The sequence below is a fragment of the Poecilia reticulata genome, chromosome 17 (genome assembly GCF_904066995.2).
Source record: "Poecilia reticulata chromosome 17, P_reticulata-male-v2, whole genome shotgun sequence".
Classification (NCBI taxonomy): Eukaryota; Metazoa; Chordata; class Actinopteri; order Cyprinodontiformes; family Poeciliidae; genus Poecilia; species Poecilia reticulata.
The window spans coordinates 29,728,137-29,749,275 of NC_088846.1; the positions used below are offsets into that span (position 1 = coordinate 29,728,137).

At 50.2% G+C, this 21,139-nt stretch overlaps 1 protein-coding gene across 2 annotated transcripts; it reads right to left on the minus strand.

The window, feature by feature from the left end:
• Positions 1-3,310: 3,310 nt before the first annotated feature.
• On the minus strand, positions 3,311-21,139 carry LOC103460778 (cadherin-7-like). Of its 2 annotated transcripts, none has more exons than XM_081598888.1 (11): positions 20,624-21,139; positions 9,328-9,622; positions 9,009-9,128; positions 8,689-8,856; positions 8,426-8,613; positions 8,113-8,366; positions 7,899-8,035; positions 7,709-7,830; positions 7,526-7,643; positions 4,745-4,978; positions 3,311-4,673 (listed from the first exon to the last, which is right to left on the minus strand). In XM_081598888.1, exons 1-11 carry the CDS (start codon positions 20,852-20,854, stop codon positions 4,240-4,242), a joined length of 2,301 nt encoding a protein of 766 aa, XP_081455014.1. In that variant the 5' UTR covers positions 20,855-21,139; the 3' UTR covers positions 3,311-4,239. The 2 variants fall into 2 exon arrangements, with proteins under 2 accessions (XP_081455014.1, XP_008401308.2); XM_008403086.2 differs by lacking the exon at positions 20,624-21,139 and adding an exon at positions 9,752-10,918.

The following is a 21,139-nucleotide window of genomic DNA, read 5'->3' on the forward strand; positions in this document are numbered from 1 at the left end:
ACGCCTTCTTTATGTCTGCTGCCGCCGCGTCCTGCAGGGGGACAGGAGAGGGACGATGAGGGCTGATCTACTGGGTGTAGCTCTACGCTCTGGCTGACTTGAGCTCCATCAGGGTTTGTCTAGTCGCTGTGGCCAGAGGCTAAACTAAAGCCTCCAGAAATTCAAAATGGAGCTCATGAGATGCACATGGCCCACATTTCCAGCCATGATCAGTTTGACATGAATTTAGATGTGAATAAACTCTGATGGTTAAAGATGCTTCCACGATGACGTCATTTCCGGTGGAAAGGAAACGACGGCAGCTTTGGAAGAAGTCGAGTCAGCAGGAATATTTAGCAGTTTTTATTGTTTTAGAACATTATTAAGATACGCAGCGAGCTGCTGACCTCAACACCTGGAATAAAACGATTAACGTCGTTTTCTTCTGCGATGCTAACAAAGCTAACAAGATAGAAACTCACCGCCTTGTTGGACGACGGAACCAAAACTGAAAACATCTAAAAACATATTTCTATGTAAATCAGCCAAGTCGGACCTTTTGGCAGAGATGAGCTGTTCAGTAGTGACTCGATTCTTTTGAACGGTTCTCTGAACGGCTGGACTGTTTTTCAAACTTAGCTCTGCTCACAGCTGCTGCTTCATTTCTTTCCAATTATTTAATTTGGAATAAAACAACAGATTAAAACAACTGACAGAAATGGGTGAATAATTTTAATATTCCAGGAGAGGATTTTTGTTTTATATTTTGATTGGAACAAATTAATTCTGTCCCCCATTTATTCTTTATTTTACATTAATTTTAGCATCACTAACTGAACTTTCTGAAACATTTAACAGAAGCTTTGTTACGGTTTATTTCAACCTATTATTTTTGTCAGTTTCTTTATAATTCATCTTCCCCGACCTTGTTATTCAATGTTTGACCAGCTGGTGGCGCTGCACTGCTGCAGAGTACAGCCACCAGCGCTGTAATTCAGAACAGATCTAGTCATAGATCTATAGTTATAGATCTAGAGTCAATGCACAGCTTCAGTTATTACAACTAAAACCAGCGATCAGCCAAAACCTGGGGCCTCTGACCTCTGACCTGAACCTTCAGAGCCACACACAGACGGTCACAAAGTCGGCCTTCTGTCCCCTGAAGAATGTCCAGGATCAGAACTGATGACTCAGAACAGAGAAACTCATCCAGGATTTTAAACACATTGATTCCTGCAGCAGCGAATCAACCGTCCAGATGGAGCTGATCCAGAAGCTGCTGCTGTTCTGACCAGAACCAGGAGGATGGAGACATGACACCAGATCTACACCACCCAGATCTACACCACCCAGATCTACACCACCCAGATCTACATCACCCAGATCTACATGACACCAGATCTACATCACCCAGATCTACACCACCCAGATCTACACCACCCAGATCTACACCACCCAGATCTACATGACACCAGATCTACATCACCCTGATCTACACCACCCAGATCTACACCACCCAGATCTACATCACCCAGATCTACATGACACCAGATCTACATCACCCGGATCTACACCACCCAGATCTACACCACCCAGATCTACACCACCCAGATCTACATGACACCAGATCTACATCACCCTGATCTACACCACCCAGATCTACACCACCCAGATCTACATCACCCAGATCTACACCACCCAGATCTACATCACCCAGATCTACACCACCCAGATCTACATCACCCAGATCTACACCACCCAGATCTACATGACACCAGATCTACACCACCCAGATCTACACCACCCAGATCTACAGTGTGTATCTCAGAGGACAGACTGTAGATCCTGATGAATCACTGGACGGATCAGAACCACATCAAAGATCTGCTGCTGTATTAACCTTCCTGACCCTCAGGTTCTGGTTCTGGTTCTGCTCTGCATCCAGAACCAGAACCAAACGAGGAGAAGCAGCATTCAGCTTCTATGCACCACAGATCTGGAACAAACTGTAAAACGGCTGAAACCCTGAGAGGTTGGTTTTATTTGAAATGTGATCAGTTATGAATTTAATGACGTTTTACTGTCGATTCTCTGAGCAGGACTTTGTTTATGACGTCAAACTGAAACGCCTCGCCGCCGACAGGCTGGACGGAACATTTGGACGGATTCGGGTCCAACTGGTCCTCATCTGTTCTGACCTTCAACTCCAGTTCTAGAGAGTAAAGATGGAGGAAAACTGGATGTTTTTATTCTATTAGCTTCTGGAATCTTTATATTTGTCTGATTTTCTCTCCATTTAATTTGATTTCTAGTTTATCATTAATCTACTTGTGATGTTTGTTGGAAACGTGCGATAGAAATAAACTAAATCTGTTTACAGCCAGTTTATTAATAAGAATAATGATCATTCATGTTCCGGGGCTTCCTCTGTTTTTAGCGCTTCCGCGGCTGCTGGACCGGAACCAGCACATCTGGACCCGAATCTGTTCTCTAGAACCGAGTCCCGAACCTGGGCTTCTTGCCTGGAGGACCAGGGAAAACCTCCGGAACCTCAAGAACCCCGGACGGGTTCTGTGTGGGTTCGGCTTTCCCAACCAGCAGGCAGCAGAACCCGGACCGGGCCGTGACGTGGCGCCGGTCCCGGGTTTCCATGGAGACGGACTCACCTTGTCCAGGTGCAGGAATTCGTAGAAGTTCTGCGGAACCTCCTCTACTAGGTCCAGGAGCTCCAGGTCCGCCTCCCAGCCCCGAACCAGAACCAGAACCATGCTCAGGACCAGAGGCCCGCTCAGACCCGCACACACTCGCATCTCCGGAACCAAACGCCGCTGGAGGAGGACCGGACCCGGAACCAGGACCAGGTAACGGGCCGGCGTGGGGAGCAGCTCAGACAGAACCGGAAACTCCGACACGTCCTCGAAGGTTCCGCTGCTTTTCTTCCTGAGCTGATCGAGTTACTGGGTCGGTACCGCCCCCTGCAGGCCTGGAGGTGCCGCTGCGACGGACTCGGAACCTCCCGAACCTCTGGTTTCAGAACCACAACAGGAGGAGTCCGGCTCCAGTCTTGGAACAGAACCACCATTCTGGGTCCAAGCAGATCAGAACATCAGCTTCTGATGGTTCCACTGACGGTCAAGCCACTGAAAACCCAATAAGGCTGACCGGACCGGACCGGACCGGACCGGACCGGATTAGACCTCAGTGTAAGCAGAACCACAGGACGACCCAACAGAACCTGAGTGAGGCGGGTTAGCAGCCTTCAATTTGGACCCAGACACTGGGTTCTGGACCCAGTTGGACCAGCAACATGAATCTGAAACACCAGAACCGATTACAGGGTGTACTTACTTTTACTCCATTAAATCATCAAGTTACATATTTTATCCATAATATGAATATAATCTAGAAGAAAAGCTAAAGATCGAAACAAAACAAACAAATCAGTCACACTTTGAGTTCTGATCCGGTTCTGGTTCTGATCCAGTCAGACGGATAGCAGTGGAGGACGTGGAGACACTGGAGGACATGGAGACACTGGAGGACGTGGAGACACTGGAGGACATGGAGACACTGGAGGACATGGAGACACTGGAGGACATGGAGACACTGGAGGACGTGGAGACACAGGAGGACGTGGAGACAGGAGGACGTGGAGACAGGAGGACGTGGAGACAGGAGGACGTGGAGACACTGGAGGACGTGGAGACACTGGAGGACATGGAGACACTGGAGGACATGGAGACACTGGAGGACATGGAGACACTGGAGGACATGGAGACACAGGAGGACGTGGAGACAGGAGGACGTGGAGACAGGAGGACGTGGAGACAGGAGGACGTGGAGACACTGGAGGACGTGGAGACACTGGAGGACATGGAGACACTGGAGGACATGGAGACACTGGAGGACATGGAGACACAGGAGGACGTGGAGACAGGAGGACGTGGAGACAGGAGGACGTGGAGACAGGAGGACGTGGAGACACTGGAGGACATGGAGACACTGGAGGACGTGGAGACACTGGAGGACGTTTTGCTGATTGGGTGAATCTGAACATTTATAGCTTTGCTAACTAGAAAAGCCGTAAACAATTTAAAGGACACAACATGACGTCACACATCTCAAATGAACTTAGCACAGACTACAGGGAAACGGGAGTCGTCATGGCGACAACGGAGCGTCACAGTGACGTCATGGTGACGTCATGGTGACGTCAGGTTGGTTCTGCCTGATGAGGTTCTGAGTTCGCCTTCCATCCAATCAGCTGTCCTCTTCAGGCTCCACCCCTCTGGGTTCGTAGAGGTCGGTCAGCCTCCAGAACCTCGAGGCCCACGTCATGAGGAAGGAGAAGTTCTGGTCGGGTTCTGCTGGGCCCGGGGAGCTCATGGAGCTGATGGAGCTGATGGAGCAGACCGAGCCCGCCGCCGAACCGCCACCATTCCAGTCAGCAGGGGGCGCCGTGGGGTCCAGGTTTGCCTTGAGCAGCTGGGGCTTCCGGGCCTCCGGGTCAGCGGAACCGCCGGTCGGGTCAGGCCGGTCCAGGTGTCTAAGGGCGGCCATGTTGAAGGCTTTGGTGTCTTCCTCGCCGCCACCTTCATCATCGTAACAGGCGAAGTTCTCCTGGGCGTCACGCTCTTCATCCTCCACCTGCTGCTGTCGCCTGGACCTGACCGCAGCCGTTACCATGGCAACTCCTGAGGAGGAAGGAGACAGTGAAGCGGTCCGGTCTGGTTCCGATCCGACCGGACCGCTTCACTTTGCTTACCCAGGAATGTGAGCAGGCCGGTCAGAACCGCGGCGGTTGCCACAGCAACATGATGCGGCTCGTCCGGGCTGCAGTGGTTTCCATGGCGACCACAGCGACAGACGGACACGGTCAGCGTGTTGGTGCTACTGAGGGACGGGCGGCCGCTGTCCGCGATCACCACGGCAACCAGGTGGACGGGTCGGTCCCGCAGCCGCAGGCCGGGCTGCAGCGCCAGAACCGAGGCGGTGTTGTCTGCAAGCAGAGACACGAGTCAGCAGCTGGTCCCGGCCCAGAATCCCGGCCCGGTTCCGACCCAGAGTCCCAGCCCAGAGTCCCGGCCCGGTTCCGACCCAGAGTCCCAGCCTGGTTCCGACCCAGAGTCCCGGCCCGGTTCCGACCCAGAGTCCCAGCCTGGTTCCGACCCAGAGTCCCGGCCTGGTTCCGACCCAGAATCCCGGCCCAGGGTCCCGACCCAGAGTCCCAGCCCAGAGTTCCGGCCCGGTTCCGACCCAGAGTTCCGGCCCGGTTCCGACCCAGAGTCCCGGCCCGGTTCCGACCCAGAGTCCCGGCCCGGTTCCGACCCAGAGTTCCGGCCCGGTTCTGACCCAGAGTCCTGGCCCGGTTCCGACCCAGAGTCCCAGCCCAGAGTTCCGGCCCGGTTCTGACCCAGAGTCCTGGCCCGGTTCCGACCCAGAGTTCCGGCCCGGTTCCGACCCAGAGTCTCAGCCCAGAGTCCCGGCCCGGTTCCGACCCAGAGTCCCGGCCCGGTTCTGACCCAGAGTCCTGGCCCGGTTCCGACCCAGAGTTCCGGCCCGGTTCCGACCCAGAGTCTCAGCCCAGAGTCCCGGCCCGGTTCCGACCCAGAGTCCCGGCCCGGTTCCGACCCAGAGTCCCGGCCCGGTTCCGACCCAGAGTTCCGGCCCGGTTCCGACCCAGAGTCCCAGCCCAGAGTTCCGGCCCGGTTCTGACCCAGAGTCCTGGCCCGGTTCCGACCCAGAGTTCCGGCCCGGTTCCGACCCAGAGTCTCAGCCCAGAGTCCCGGCCCGGTTCCGACCCAGAGTCCCGGCCTGGTTCCGACCCAGAGTCCCAGCCCAGAGTTCCCGCCCGGTTCCGACCCAGAATCCCGGCCCGGTTCCGACCCAGAGTCCCGGCCCGGTTCCGACCCAGAGTCTCAGCCCAGAGTTCCGGCCCGGTTCCGACCCAGAATCCCGGCCCGGTTCCGACCCAGAGTCCCGGCCCGGTTCCGACCCAGAGTCCCAGCCCAGAGTTCCGGCCCGGTTCCGACCCAGAATCCCGGCCCGGTTCCGACCCAGAGTCTCAGCCCAGAGTCCCGGCCCGGTTCCGACCCAGAGTCCCAGCCCAGAGTTCCGGCCCGGTTCCGACCCAGAATCCCGGCCCGGTTCCGACCCAGAATCCCGGCCCGGTTCTGACCCAGAGTCCTGGCCCGGTTCCGACCCAGAGTTCCGGCCCGGTTCCGACCCAGAGTCCCGGCCTGGTTCCGACCCAGAGTCCCAGCCCAGAGTTCCCGCCCGGTTCCGACCCAGAATCCCGGCCCGGTTCCGACCCAGAGTCCCGGCCCGGTTCCGACCCAGAGTCTCAGCCCAGAGTTCCGGCCCGGTTCCGACCCAGAATCCCGGCCCGGTTCCGACCCAGAGTCCCGGCCCGGTTCCGACCCAGAGTCCCAGCCCAGAGTTCCGGCCCGGTTCCGACCCAGAATCCCGGCCCGGTTCCGACCCAGAGTCTCAGCCCAGAGTCCCGGCCCGGTTCCGACCCAGAGTCCCAGCCCAGAGTTCCGGCCCGGTTCCGACCCAGAATCCCGGCCCGGTTCCGACCCAGAGTCTCAGCCCAGAGTCCCGGCCCGGTTCCGACCCAGAGTCCCAGCCCAGAGTTCCGGCCCGGTTCCGACCCAGAATCCCGGCCCGGTTCCGACCCAGAATCCCGGCCCGGTTCTGACCCAGAGTCCTGGCCCGGTTCCGACCCAGAGTTCCGGCCCGGTTCCGACCCAGAGTCTCAGCCCAGAGTCCCGGCCCGGTTCCGACCCAGAGTCCCGGCCTGGTTCCGACCCAGAGTCCCAGCCCAGAGTTCCCGCCCGGTTCCGACCCAGAATCCCGGCCCGGTTCCGACCCAGAGTCCCGGCCCGGTTCCGACCCAGAGTCTCAGCCCAGAGTTCCGGCCCGGTTCCGACCCAGAATCCCGGCCCGGTTCCGACCCAGAGTCCCGGCCCGGTTCCGACCCAGAGTCTCAGCCCAGAGTTCCGGCCCGGTTCCGACCCAGAATCCCGGCCCGGTTCCGACCCAGAGTCTCAGCCCAGAGTCCCGGCCCGGTTCCGACCCAGAGTCCCAGCCCAGAGTTCCGGCCCGGTTCCGACCCAGAATCCCGGCCCGGTTCCGACCCAGAGTCTCAGCCCAGAGTCCCGGCCCGGTTCCGACCCAGAGTCCCAGCCCAGAGTTCCGGCCCGGTTCCGACCCAGAATCCCGGCCCGGTTCCGACCCAGAGTCCCGGCCCGGTTCCGACCCAGAGTCCCGGCCCGGTTCCGACCCAGAGTCCCAGCCCAGAGTTCCGGCCCGGTTCCGACCCAGAATCCCGGCCCGGTTCCGACCCAGAATCCCGGCCCGGTTCCGACCCAGAGTCCCGGCCCGGTTCCGACCCAGAGTCCCGGCCCAGAGTCCCGGCCCGGTTCCGACCCAGAATCCCGGCCCGGTTCCGGCCCAGAATCCCGGCCCGGTTCCGGCCCAGAGTCCCGGCCCAGAATCCCGGCCCGGTTCCGACCCAGAATCCCGGCCCGGTTCCGACCCATACCACCGTTGTCAGTCAGGCTGAAGCTGAGGTTTGCATCACTTCCTGCAGGCAGTGAGAACAGGAAGTGATGTCCGTCCTCGGGGTCGTCCGGATCCACGGCGCTCAGAATCCCGACGACCTGCAGGAGGAGACGCAGAGGTCAAGAGGTCAGTCGGCTCCTAGGCTTCCCCAGGTGAAGCTCACCTGGCCGGGCCGAACGTCCTCGCAGACCGACGTCCGAGACTCGGCACCGAAACTCGGTGGATTGTCGTTAACGTCCGTCACAGAGACCAGAACCAGAACCGAGCCGGCATGAGACGGGTCCGCTGCAAACACAAGCACAGCTATCAGTCGGCAGCCAATCAGGGCTCCACGCTGGCACCATGTGACCTACATGTCTCCATGGCGATGATCGTGATGTTGTGCTGAACTCTGACTTCACGGTCCAGAAACCTGCTGGTTCTGATGGTACCGGAACTGCTGTCGATGTCAAAGAAACCCCCAATGTCCGACTTCCTGTCTATGGAGTACCTGGAGACAGACGGACATGGAGGGACAGGTGGACAGAGGGACGGAGCGGGTCCTGAAGCCGTCCACTCCACCGGTACCTGATGGGACTGTTGGACCGGTCCGGGTCGTGGGCCGACACGGCGCCCACACTGGTTCCGACCGGAGCGTCCTCCGACACGGACAGGTGATGGACAGACTCGGAGAAGACGGGGGATTCGTCCTCGTCCTCCACCTGCAGCTGGACCAGAACCTCGTCGTTGAACGGACCGGCCAGCAGGAAGCGGGTCTCCGTCTGCCGGTTGGACGCCTCGACCCGCAGCAGGTAGCTGGACTGGACCTCAAAGTCCAGGCCCTGGGGGACAAACCAGGTCAGAACCGGGTCAGAACTAGAACCAGGTCCAGAACCAGTACCTTGAGCAGCATCAGCAGCCCCTCCTGTGTGTTTGGATCCGTCAGAACCCGGAAGGTTCCTGGTCCGTCTCCGTCCAGAACCCGGTACTCCACTTCGGCGTTCTGACCCAAGTCCGGGTCCACGGCTTTTATCCGGGCCACCACGGCCGGCGCCGGTACCGACTCTGGAATGCTGAACCGGTAGTTCCCTGTGGGACCGGAAGGGGCGTCACAATGAGCCTGTCCACAGGTCAGAGGTCACAGAGGTTAAAGGTCAGACTCACTGCGGGGGAAGCGCGGCGGGTTGTCATTGACGTCCGTCAGCGTCACGGTAACCGCTGTGGTTCCGGACAGAGCCCCCCTCCGACCCAACAAGTCCTGGGCCTGGACCACCAGCTGGTACCGGTCCCGAGTCTCCCGGTCCAAGTCCGGGAGCGCGGTCCGCACCACACCTGGAGTACCCGGGGTCAAAGGTCAACAGGCAGACAGAGACTTGTAAAGACGAGTGATGACTACAGGATCTGCCTCCCTGTTCCTCAACAGAACCTGCTGGCTGGTACCAAAGGGTTCTGGACCCAGATTCTGGGTCAGAACCAGGCCCTACCTGTGTTTGGGTCTACAGTGAAGTACGGGCCGCCCTGCAGGAGGCTGTAGACGATCTGGGCCGCGGTTCCGTAGGTCGGGTCGTCGGCGTCGGTCGCCGTCACCATCAGCACAGATGTTCCTGCACAGACACAGCGCTGACACCCAGAGGCCGCTCAGAGTACTGCGGCCACAGAGCCTTTCACAATAAGAGCATGGCTCTTTCTGAGGTCGTCTGCCTCTGACAGGCTGCTAAGCTTCAGGTCCAGTTTAGGTTCTGGTTCTGCTGCCTGTCTCACTAACTGTAACCAGAGCAACCAGCAGGACCGGTCCGGACCCACCTGCCGGGGCCCGCTCAGGAACCCTGGCTGCGTAGGGGCCGTCCAGGAACCGGGGAGCGTTGTCGTTGATGTCCTGGACCCGGATGGTGAACTGGGACTCGGGCTCCAGCAGCAGCTGGCCGACCCGGTCCCGGACCTGGGCCCGCAGGACGTAGGACGCCTGCTGTTCCCGGTCCAGCCTGCGGGTGGCGTGGATGTCTCCGGTCCCTTCGTCAATGGTGAAGACGGACATGGCTCCGTCGCCACTCAGGTGGTAGGTCACCTGACCGTCGCCTCTGTCCAGGTCAGAGTGGAGCTGCAGGGGAGAGACCAGTTGGCCCAGTTCTGCCATGTCAACAATAATAATGTTATTGTCGTTATTATTAATAATAATAGCTTTATTAATAGTAAGCATTTATTATTATTTTTACTGATTATTAATCACATATTTTAATCCAGGCTCCTGGAGGATTCTGGGAGTTGGACTGTGTCCCTCAGGGTGTCCTGTGGGCGGCGCTTCGGGAGTATCCGCTATAACCGGTACCGGAGTCTGGGTCTGGTCCGCTTGGCCAGTTCTGACTGGAGCGCCGGTCTAATGGGAAATTCTGCCCCCTGTGTCGGGAGCGCGTACTGCAGCCAGAGCGGATCCGTTTCTGATCGATTATCGGTAAAATATCATATAATCATGTCAAGGTTGTAACTTTCAGTAGCTAACAAAATGGTAAACAAATAAACAAAATGGTAAACAAATAAACAAAATGGTGAATAAATAAATAAATAAACAAATAAACAAAATGGTAAATAAATAAACAAAATGGTAAATAAATAAACAAACCCAAGTGAAAAAATGATGCCTTCATATATTTCAAACATACATTTATTTGTGAAAGTACATTTTAAGTACCCTAAGTATTAAGTTTACTAAAAGTACATAACTTTAAACATATTTAAATATAATTGTACCAAAATACACTTTTAAGAAATATATTAAATCAAAGTATACTTTAAATGAACAAAATATGTATTTGCCCAAGTGTAAATTTTAAAATATAGAATATAGAGAAATAGAATTTTAAAAAATTCACCTAACTTTAGATGATTAATATGTTTTAAATGGCATCTCATGTTTTTAATGTTTCTTTAACCAGGTGAACCAGGTGAGACCCAGAGACCTGGTGACTAAAGAAACTGATGCATATCAGAGCTTCGTCTCTTAGGAACCTTTAAAGTTTGGCTTTTTAGGTCCCTTTATGATCTTTTACTATTTTTGTTAAAATTGCAAAGAATAAAAAATGATAATGTTTAACCAGGTATCCGTTTCCACCAGACGTGAAAACGCATCGTGATCATCGGAGGTCAGTGATTCAGCAGCCGGTCGGTGGAACCATGTTGTTAAATATTGATTATTGATAGGCAGACCAGGTTCAACACGTGTTGCTCCTTCAACTCACTGAATCTTTATACAAAATACACACATTTCTTTACTGGCACCAATTCAACCCTCTGCCAGAAAATCACAGTTCATGTCCTTCGTTACCAGGATAGTAACAATTAGACAAGAGCAGCAGAAACAGAGGCACCAGGTGATGAGCTCCACACCAGGTGATGAGCTCATCACCAGGTGATGAGCTTCACACCAGGTGATGAGCTCATCACCAGGTTACTGAATTAAAACAACGTCTGACCAGAACTCAGATTTACTGTAAATTATTCCACTAAAACAAACTTAACATGTATAATTTATGCTTAATGAGCCGTAAACAAACGTGTAGGTCTAACATGTCTGTGTGTGTGTGTGTGTGTGTGTGTCTATGTGTGTGTGTCTATGTGTGTGTGTGTGTGTCTATGTGTGTGTGTCTATGTGTGTGTGTGTGTGTGTGTGTGTGTGTGTGTCTGTGTGTGTGTGTGTGTGTGTGTGTGTGTGTGTGTGTGTGTGTCTATGTGTGTGTGTATGTGTGTCTATGTGTGTGTGTGTGTGTCTATGTGTGTGTGTGTGTGTCTATGTGTGTGTGTGTGTGTCTATGTGTGTGTGTGTGTCTATGTGTGTGTGTGTGTGTGTGTCTATGTGTGTGTCTATGTGTGTGTGTGTGTGTGTCTATGTGTGTGTGTGTGTGTGTCTATGTGTGTGTGTGTGTGTGTGTATGTGTGTGTGTGTGTGTGTCTATGTGTGTGTGTGTGTGTGTGTGTGTGTGTGTCTGTGTGTGTGTCTGTGTGTGTGTGTGTGTGTCTATGTGTGTGTGTGTGTGTCTATGTGTGTGTGTGTGTCTATGTGTGTGTCTATGTGTGTGTCTATGTGTGTGTCTATGTGTGTGTGTGTGTCTATGTGTGTCTATGTGTGTGTGTGTGTGTCTATGTGTGTGTGTGTCTATGTGTGTGTGTCTATGTGTGTGTGTCTATGTGTGTGTGTGTGTGTCTATGTGTGTGTGTGTGTGTGTGTGTGTGTGTGTGTGTGTGTGTGTGTGTGTGTGTGTATGTGTGTGTCTATGTGTGTGTCTATGTGTGTGTCTATGTGTGTGTGTGTGTCTATGTGTGTCTATGTGTGTGTGTGTGTGTCTATGTGTGTGTGTGTGTGTCTATGTGTGTGTGTGTCTGTGTGTGTGTGTGTCTGTGTGTGTGTGTGTCTATGTGTGTGTGTGTCTATGTGTGTGTGTGTCTATGTGTGTGTGTGTCTATGTGTGTGTCTATGTGTGTGTGTGTGTGTCTATGTGTGTGTCTATGTGTGTGTGTCTATGTGTGTGTGTGTCTATGTGTGTGTGTCTATGTGTGTGTGTGTGTGTCTATGTGTGTGTGTCTATGTGTGTGTGTGTGTGTGTGTGTCTATGTGTGTGTGTGTGTGTCTGTGTGTGTGTGTGTGTGTGTGTGTCTATGTGTGTGTGTGTGTGTCTATGTGTGTGTGTGTGTGTCTATGTGTGTGTGTCTGTGTGTGTGTGTCTATGTGTGTGTGTGTGTGTCTATGTGTGTGTGTCTATGTGTGTGTGTGTGTGTCTATGTGTGTGTGTCTATGTGTGTGTGTGTGTGTGTGTGTCTGTGTGTGTGTGTGTGTGTGTGTGTGTGTGTGTGTGTGTGTGTGTGTGTGTGTGTGTGTGTGTGTCTATGTGTGTGTGTGTGTCCTTAATCAGCACAGGTCACATGTCACTTCCTTTGAGTCGCCATGTGGCTCCAAACAGACAAACATCCTCTTCCTCCTCTGAGCTCAGGATCGATTATCGGTAAATTATCAGCATATTGTTTTAACATTTTCTTGGCTCCTCTTCTCTGTTCTTCTTCCATCAGGGCTTGTTTCATTGGTGTGTCGTGAGTATTTCAGGTTTCCGTTTCTTCCAGTTGTTTCTCTTGGCTTCTGGAAATGGCTGCAAAGCCACAGGATTGAGGGCCTTTGGCCATTTTCTTAAATGGGCTGCAGACGCTGCCATCCAGTGGCTGAACTTCACCTCCATCAGTCTTTCGTTTCCACTGCATTCTGTAAAATGATTAACATCTAAATGTTCTTAGTTGTATGTAAGATGGTTGTAACACTTTTAAAGATGTTACCACCATCCTCAACCCTGTCAGCCATGTTTAGCTAGCTGTAGTAGCATAGCGGTTTGAAAGTAGCACAGGAGAAATTACATTTTCATCTAATGTAAGTCTTTTATCTGCAACAGTATAAATACTAAACAAAATATAGTCATGATCAAAAAATTTACTTTTTACCTCAAAATTCGTTTTTTCTCCTTAGTATCTGCATTTGCTGAAATGATCACGTGACGCCTATCTTATCCCTGATTGGTGGAACTGGTGGTGTTACATGTTACAACCCGTTCTCCCTACAACATGCCAGTTTAAACTCTGATCTATTAGCAACCGACTGAGCTGCAGCATTAAAACATGGATAGAACTGTAACTACATTAATCAAAGCTCTTCTTCTCTTCAGGGTTTCTGGTGGTGCAGCTCTGTGCTGCCTTCAGGAGAATGGGACATCAGAGCATCATCCATAAAACTTCATGTGGCATTTATTGTTCAAACCAGAGCTTTCAGTGGAAAAACTAAAGTTCCTTTTAATATAAATATGAGACAGAAACATGGATTATATCTTTATATAGACCTGACTATTGATTATAGATTAATAGTTTTACTGGACAGAAATGACAAAGAACAAATCTGGTTCTTAATCAAATCCTAATGAGTCAAAGTGTCATGGAGTCATCAGCCTCATGACATTAACACTGACATGAACAATAATATTGAAGAAATAAATATATCAAATCTAATTAAAACATAAATAAGTGATCAGTTCTTTACTGTTATGGTCTGTAAGATATATTTATTCTCAGTACTAGATGTGGTCTCAACAAACCCATGGCACTAAAACAATATTATTTTACCTTTTATCTGGAAATAGTGTCTGTTTATTCTTGCCATACAGTCTCTGTATTAATTATTGCTCTAAAGGTCTTGCCATACCAGTTTATTCCTCTGTATTTACTTTAGTTTCTTAGTTTATTCTTGAATTTTGTTCTTCATTCATTTCCATTTAGTTTCCTTTGATTAGTTTTATCCTCTCTTGGTTTATTGCTATGTCCACTTTAGTTTCTTTCCTGTTGCTACATTTATTTTATCATTTATTGACCATCAGTAATCTTCACTCATCACCTGCTGCGCCGCCTAATCGTCATGTTTCACATCATGTGTTGATTTTTCACTGCTCAGCGTCAGATTCTCTGTTTTTATGCCATAATTCACATCTAGTTCGTCGCTCCGTTTCATGTCCCGCTTCTCCTGTTTCAGAGTTTAGCGCAATGTGAACATCTTTTTTTAACCCCTAAGGTGCAGGGCGGTGGGGAAGCGTATCGGTGGGGAAAAGGCAGACTGACATAAACCTTTTAAAACAACAGAAACAATTTCTGATTATTGAAATGTTAAAGTGCTGTGTTGTTCTATCACCTCGTTTCATACCGGACCACTTACAGCACCGTGTTAACGCTATAAAATGAACGCTCTCTATCGAGGTATCACCATGGAGGGATTTATTTATTTCTCCATTTAAATGATACACAGTGAGGGTATCGTGATTTTAGTAATTACATGTTTATAAGAGCGATTTTCTGTTGTCCTTCCATGGAAGCTGCAGCATCCAGACGGACAATAAAACTTTTTAATATAAGTTGCTGCTTTGACATGATCACAGACCTGCCAGAACATATGTACAAAAATATTACAGTTCTATCCATGTTTTAATGCTGCAGCTCAGTCGGTTGCTAATAGTTCAAAGTTTAAACTGGCATGTTGAACATCTTTAATCTGGTCATTTGTGGAATATGTAACAACTAGAAAATGACACAAAATAAGAATATTCTCCACTCTGATTGGCTGTTAGGCCTACAGATTTTAACTTGAATGTTTATTACATTTTTCATAGACGCTGTGAAAATAATTTCTATTCTCATGACTTTTTGTTCTCTGGGAAATTATCTTGATGATAAACACAGAAACAAGCATAAAAATCAAAACATCAACAACAGTGATAGTTATATTAATAAAATAATAGTCAGTGCAAAGCAGCCTGCAGATTCTTTGGTGGGGGGGAGGGGGGAGGGGGGGCTGGATGAAAGCTGGGGTGGGGGGGCGCGGGGGGCTGGGCTGAAACAGGGTGAGAAACACTGGTCTAAAGTGTACCTATTGTTTTATTGTGCTAATCAACTGTTTGGGAGCAAAATGAATCCATGTAGCTGAACATGGACAGCAGCACCAGCAGCCTGCAGGCTACTTGTTATCAAGCTTAAGGTGCTGTATTGATATTAGCTGGTCATCGTTTAGCTTTTAGCTAACTGTACCTGCATCCAGCAGCTTCACTCATCTCAGTCGGTTAGTTTGGGGGAAAAACTGAAACGTTCATGATCCTAACACACCTGTGCAGCTCCGCCCAGCAGCAGCAGGTCTCCTTCACAGGTGTAAACCCAGCGTCGTAGCGCTCATGTTAGCAACGGATGAAACAGTTTTAACTGCTGATGAAAGTGACACAGATCTGTGGAAGCCTCTACTGTTGGCCGTTCTAAGGTAAAAACCCAGCGCATGGAGCGTTCAGGTTTTCTTTTGTTTTCATCCAGACGGCTTCCTGCGCCCCCCTGCAATGGCACGGTGCCCCCCGTAGGGGGCGCGCCCCACAGTTTGGGAACCTCTGCCCGAACCCTAACAGTATCATGAAGTGTCACTCAGTAAATAATAACAATTTTAATGAGAAGTTGCTTTAAAAGTTGGATGAAAGGTTTTATGTTTATGACAGTGTCAGTTTGCTTCACCAGTAAAGTGTGTTGTAATGGATCCTTCTGGGTTCTGGTAACCTGATGTGTGTATGAAGCATTAATGTAGACATAGGCTTAAAGCCCGGGGGGGAGGAGGGGTCCAGACCCCCCAAATCTTGTAAAAGTCTAGAATTGTACCTCCCCACCTTATTATGAACCCAAAATATAAAATATTAAAGATTACAATGACCAACAGCGCCACCTGGAATAACTCCAGGAAAATGTAATGCAATAAGGACACAGGTAAGAGATTCAGAAAGTTCTACAAAAATTTATTAAACTTCAATGATTTTTAAATTTCCAATATCTGAAATTGATTGGTTAAAACAGTGAATGCATTTGACAAGATTTATCAAAATAAAATGTTTAAATTTCAAAGGAAACTGAGGCGTACCGATGGGGGAAGCAGTGAGGGAGGGGGGGCAACATCCAGTGCAGAAAAAGGGGGTCACCCAAAAGGGGGTCACCCAAAAGGGGGTCACCCAAAAGGTGGTCACCCTGGACACCACAACACAGCAAACAAAGAAAAAACACAAGACACGCCCACCACTCCTGATAAATGAATGCACTGCCAAATAAACTGACCCCCTTTTCCACCTAGAAACAAATGACAGATACTGGAGGAGCAGCAAAGGAAGCAGATTGAGATGACGTCACGACGCAAGCAGCCAGGACAGGTGAAAGCTGGCAGCAGCCGAAATGGACCTTACCACAGGGCCCGCCCTTCATTGGCTGATGCCCATTTTACGTCACAGCGCAGCTATCACGTGGGTTACCGGCTCACAAACATGCTAATGTACATTGTGGACTAGCAGTGTTTTTCAACCACTGGGCCGCGGTACACTAGTGTGCCGTGAGTGATCGTCAGGTGTGCCGTGGAAATTATTCAATTTCACTACGGTACCGTATTGTCCGGACTATAAGCCGCTACTTTTTTCCTAAGCTTTGAACCATGCGGGTTGTAGCCCGATGCGGCTTTTCTGCGGATTTTTCTTCAACCACCAGGGGGCTCTCTAGCAGGAAGTGAATCATTGGAAGTCAAATTGTAAATCAAAAGAAGAACGTGCTAATTTTCAACCACATGCTAGCAGCAGGAGAAAAGGCGGAGAAATGTTTTCAGACTCATGATGCAGCTTTTAGCTTAAGGGCTGTTTATCTGGCTCCTCAGGAGGAAACAGAGCCGCTGCGCTGCAGCTCGGTGTGAAGACGGAGCGCTGCGTCCAGCATTTATTAGGACGCAACGTCATGTAACGTTCTCACCACTAGGTGGCAGCAGGTACAGAGCATTTACATTAAAACCAGAGAATTAGTGATGCTGAATGTTCCAGGTAGCGGTGAGAGCTTTGAATCTAGCAGTGATGGAAAAGACAGAGAAGCTCAGCAGGAGTTGGAAAGAACATGAGTCCATTTCCCACAACATGTCTGTGAAGTGAGCTTCTCTAGTCTGGTTACTATAAAAACTAGAACCAGAGAAACTGAGATGTGGAGGAAAAGTTTTGTCTTCAGTTTCTGCCAGGAAATCATCTGTTTTCATCCAAACATGCTCAGGTTTCACACCAGGTGGTCAAATATACAGACATTTTGTACATGCAGCTCTTCATATTCTAACAGTGAATATGAAGTGAAATGTTTCCCAAATATTGTTGCTTCTTTCAGAATAAGAATTATTTTCTGTATTCCGGCTTTAAGATGCTTGTGGATTAGTTTGTAAAACACTTTGAAGTTTCTACAACTTCTTTAAATTTAACCCCACAGTGTTGTTTCACTGTTCAGGTGTGTTTCTGAAGAGGACATGTTTAGTGCAATTTGAAGTAAGAAATGTGATAAAATACGTTTTTGTGTTTATTTGATTCCTGTTCAAGACACTTTGATAAGAATGACTGTATGTGTAATATAGGCGGCTACAGAGAATCTTTGTTTACATGTTTGGTTGGTGGTGTTCAGTTAAAACAATGAACCTCGACTCAAACAAGGTTGAAAAACATTGAACTAGCAGACCGACAGAAAGTTTTTGCGTCGGGACTCGATAAAGAACGTTTCTCCACCGTCAGTGGGAATCTGTACAGGCGATGTCAGGTATCCTGATCGTGTTTGTGGAACTAAAATTCACAGATTTCCAAAATCTGAAACGTAAAGCCTTGCTTGGATCAAAGCTTGTTCACATTGAGCGCATTAGCAGCTCAACCGTCGTAGGATCAATAAGAACAAAGTGTCTGCTGGTGTAAGTATTATTGCTTTGCTTTCTTTGTGTTTAGTGAATGAAAAAAATAAAGTCAATAATAAACATCCATTATGAAAACCTTTTAGCCAAGTACAGCATAATGGCAGCACCGATACAACTTCTACATCCTGAAGCCTGTCAGTTACAGCCTTACGTTAGCTGAACAGATCAATATGCAACGTGTACCGAATCTGACATACATTAAAGATTTTATTTCACCTGAAAAGGCTTTTTACTAAACTGTAATCGTGTTAGCCATGCTAGCTTTTATAAACTGTAATCGTGTTAGCCACGCTAGCTTTTACTAAACTGTAATCGTGTTAGCCACGCTAGGTTTTACTAAACTGTAATTGTTAGCCACGCTAGCTTTTACTAAACTGTAATCGTGTTAGCCACGCTAGCTTTTACTAAACTGTAATCATGTTAGCCACGCTAGCTTTTACTAAACTGTAATCATGTTAGCCACGCTAGCTTTTACTAAACTGTAATCGTGTTAGCCATGCTAGCTTTTACTAAACTGTAATCGTGTTAGCCATGCTAGCTTTTACTAAACTGTAATCGTGTTAGCCACGCTAACTTTTACTAAACTGTAATCGTGTTAGCCACGCTAACTTTTACTAAACTGTAATCGTGTTAGCCATGCTAGCTTTTACTAAACTGTAATCGTGTTAGCCATGCTAGCTTTTACTAAACTGTAATCGTGTTAGCCACGCTAACTTTTACTAAACTGTAATCGTGTTAGCCACGCTAACTTTTACTAAACTGTAATCGTGTTAGACATGCTAGCTTTTACTAAACTGTAATCGTGTTAGCCACGCTAGCTTTTACTAAACTTTAATCGTGTTAGCCACGCTAACTTTTACTAAACTGTAATCATGTTAGCCATGCTAGCTTTTACTAGCTTTTACTAAACTGTAATCGTGTTAGCCACGCTAGCTTTTACTAAACTGTAATCGTGTTAGCCACGCTAGCACCGAGTATCAGGCCTTGACACATTCAAACCCTCTAAACCATGAATGTCCGACTCACCCAGCCTTGCAAGAACAACAGCCATCAGTGATCTTGTCCACAGATATATTTATGCTGAGGGTCTGAGGATCTGCTGTTTTCCTCATCGACTGGTAGCATTTAGCTGCACAATGTTAGAGGCATCGCGTGGCTAAAACATCTTGATGTCGTCCAAAAAAGATATTAAGTAACAAAAAAGTTCATTAAAGTTCAAAGTTTGTTCGGACCGGGTGACATAAGTTTATTGTGCGGTTGGTCCGTAAAGCTGCTCTGACCCTGTAAGCATCAACCCTCAGCCGCCCGCCGCTCCGTCTCTCCGCTCACCTGTATAAATCCTCCTCGGCTCCAACCAGCAGCTCCGGAGCAGAAAGGCTGCCGGACTCCCGGCAGCCTTTCTGCTCCGGGCATTTTAAGGATGTTTATTAGTCCCGAAAACCATGAAAACCCGGAATTATCACCAATCAGTAAAATCCCCGCGGGGCGAACCTGCAGATTGGACGTTATGCCGCTAACACGTAGCTTCCGTCAACAACTCAGAGGAAGTCAGAGCTACAAGCAACGCAGGTCATGTTCCGGGCGGAAGACGGCGCTAAATGATAAAACATAAATTAACCCAGGCAGGTACATTTGTTTCGAGGAATGTTAGTAGTCGAAGTTCTGGAATCACTGGAGGAATCGTTTCAGCCTAGATTCACCTCTCTGGCTCCGGTGCGGCGCGCTCCCTACACAGGGGGAAACGGATTTTCACACAGAACACCGGCAGGAAGTCGGGCTCGTTTCCGGTGAGAGTTGGACTCCGCCAAGGCTGCCCTTTGTCACCGGTTCTGTTCATTACCTTCATGGACAGAATCTCTGACCAGCCGAGGTGTTGATCCGTTTTGGTGGCCTTAGGATCACATCTCTGCTTTTTGCGGATGATGTGGTCCTGTTGGCTTCATCGGAACGTGATCTGAAGCTCTCACTGGAGCGGTTCGCAGCCGAGATGAGGCTCAGAGCCTCCAAATCCGAGGCCATGGTCTTGAGCCGGAAAAGGGTAGAGTGCCTTCTACGGGTCAGGGGGGTCGTCCTGCCTCAAGTGGAGGAGTTTAAGTATCTGGGGATCTTGTTCATAAATGGGGGGGAAATTGAGATCGACAGGCGGATTGGCTCTCGATTTACTGGTCGATCTACGTTCCCACCCTCATCTATGGTCATGAGCTTTGGGTCATGACCGAAAGAACGAGATCACGGGTACAAGCGGCCGAAATGGGTTTCCTCCTCCGCAGGGTGGCTGGGCTCTCCCTTAGAGAGAGAAGCTCGGTCATCCGGGAGGGACTCAGAGTAGAGCCGCTGCTCCTCCACGTCGAGAGGAGCCAGTTGAGGCTCGGGCATCTGGTCAGGACGCCTCCTGGACGCCTCCCTGGTGAGGTGTTCAGGTCCCACTAGGAGACCCAGGACACCTGAGGGAAGACGTTCCTCTGCTGGGAACGCCGTGGGATTCCCCTGGACCTGGAGGCCGGGAGAGGGAGGTCTGAACCTCCCTTCTGTTGACCCCGCGACCCCAGGTAAGAGATGGATGGATGCTGATAATACAGCATTGTAGTTTCTGTCCATCTGAATTAATGCTTCCCATCAGTTTCCCAGCATGCCTCTGGGTGGCGCCACTGAGCCACCATTATGGTTTCACTCTGTCCAGGTTCTGCTGAAAACAGAACCTGACAGAACCTCCAGCTCCACACCAAACATGAATCCAGACTCGAAATATAAAACATGGCAGAACCAATTTCCGGACCCGTTCAGAACCGGTTGGGGAGGTTCTGGTCTTACCTTCCCCACATACTGGGGCTCATGTCCGGCGTCCTCCTCCAGGACAAAGAACTGGTTCCAGACCCAGCTCCGCCTCGTCCTCTGGAGGTGGAACAGAACCGGCCCGCCGGTTCCACCCGGTCCGCTGGGTCCGGCCGTCTCTCGGAGAACCTCAGAGGTCAGCATCATGAAGTATCCTGGCTCCGCCCACAGGGCCAGGACGAAGATGGCGAGGAGGCGGAGCCTCTTCATCCTCCTGTAGTCCAGGACACAGATCCAGCAGGAATGACCCGGTTCTGACCCAGAGAGGTGGGTCAGAACCTCACGAATATTTCAGATAGCAAACGAATAACCAGAACATTCCACAGATCCTGGATCCGATTCAGCAGTCGGTTCTGATTCTGCTCCGACCAGAACCGACCCGTTAACGAGTGTCTGCAGATGTGAGGAGCACAGCTGGAATTACAGGAGAATTAGAGCTGATCTGTTAATCTGCTCCAGTTAACACACACACACACACACACACACACACACACA

Bases quoted from the DNA above. Each gene is read 5' to 3' on its own strand.
- LOC103460778 (XM_081598888.1), bottom strand. From the start codon at position 20,854: ATGAAGAGGCTCCGCCTCCTCGCCATCTTCGTCCTGGCCCTGTGGGCG. The intron at 8,614-8,688 runs GTGAGTCTGACC...CCGGTCCCACAG, and splicing joins CCCGCCGCGCTTCCCCCGCA to GGAACTACCGGTTCAGCATT. The intron at 7,644-7,708 runs GTGAGCTTCACC...CTCCTCCTGCAG, and splicing joins AGGACGTTCGGCCCGGCCAG to GTCGTCGGGATTCTGAGCGC.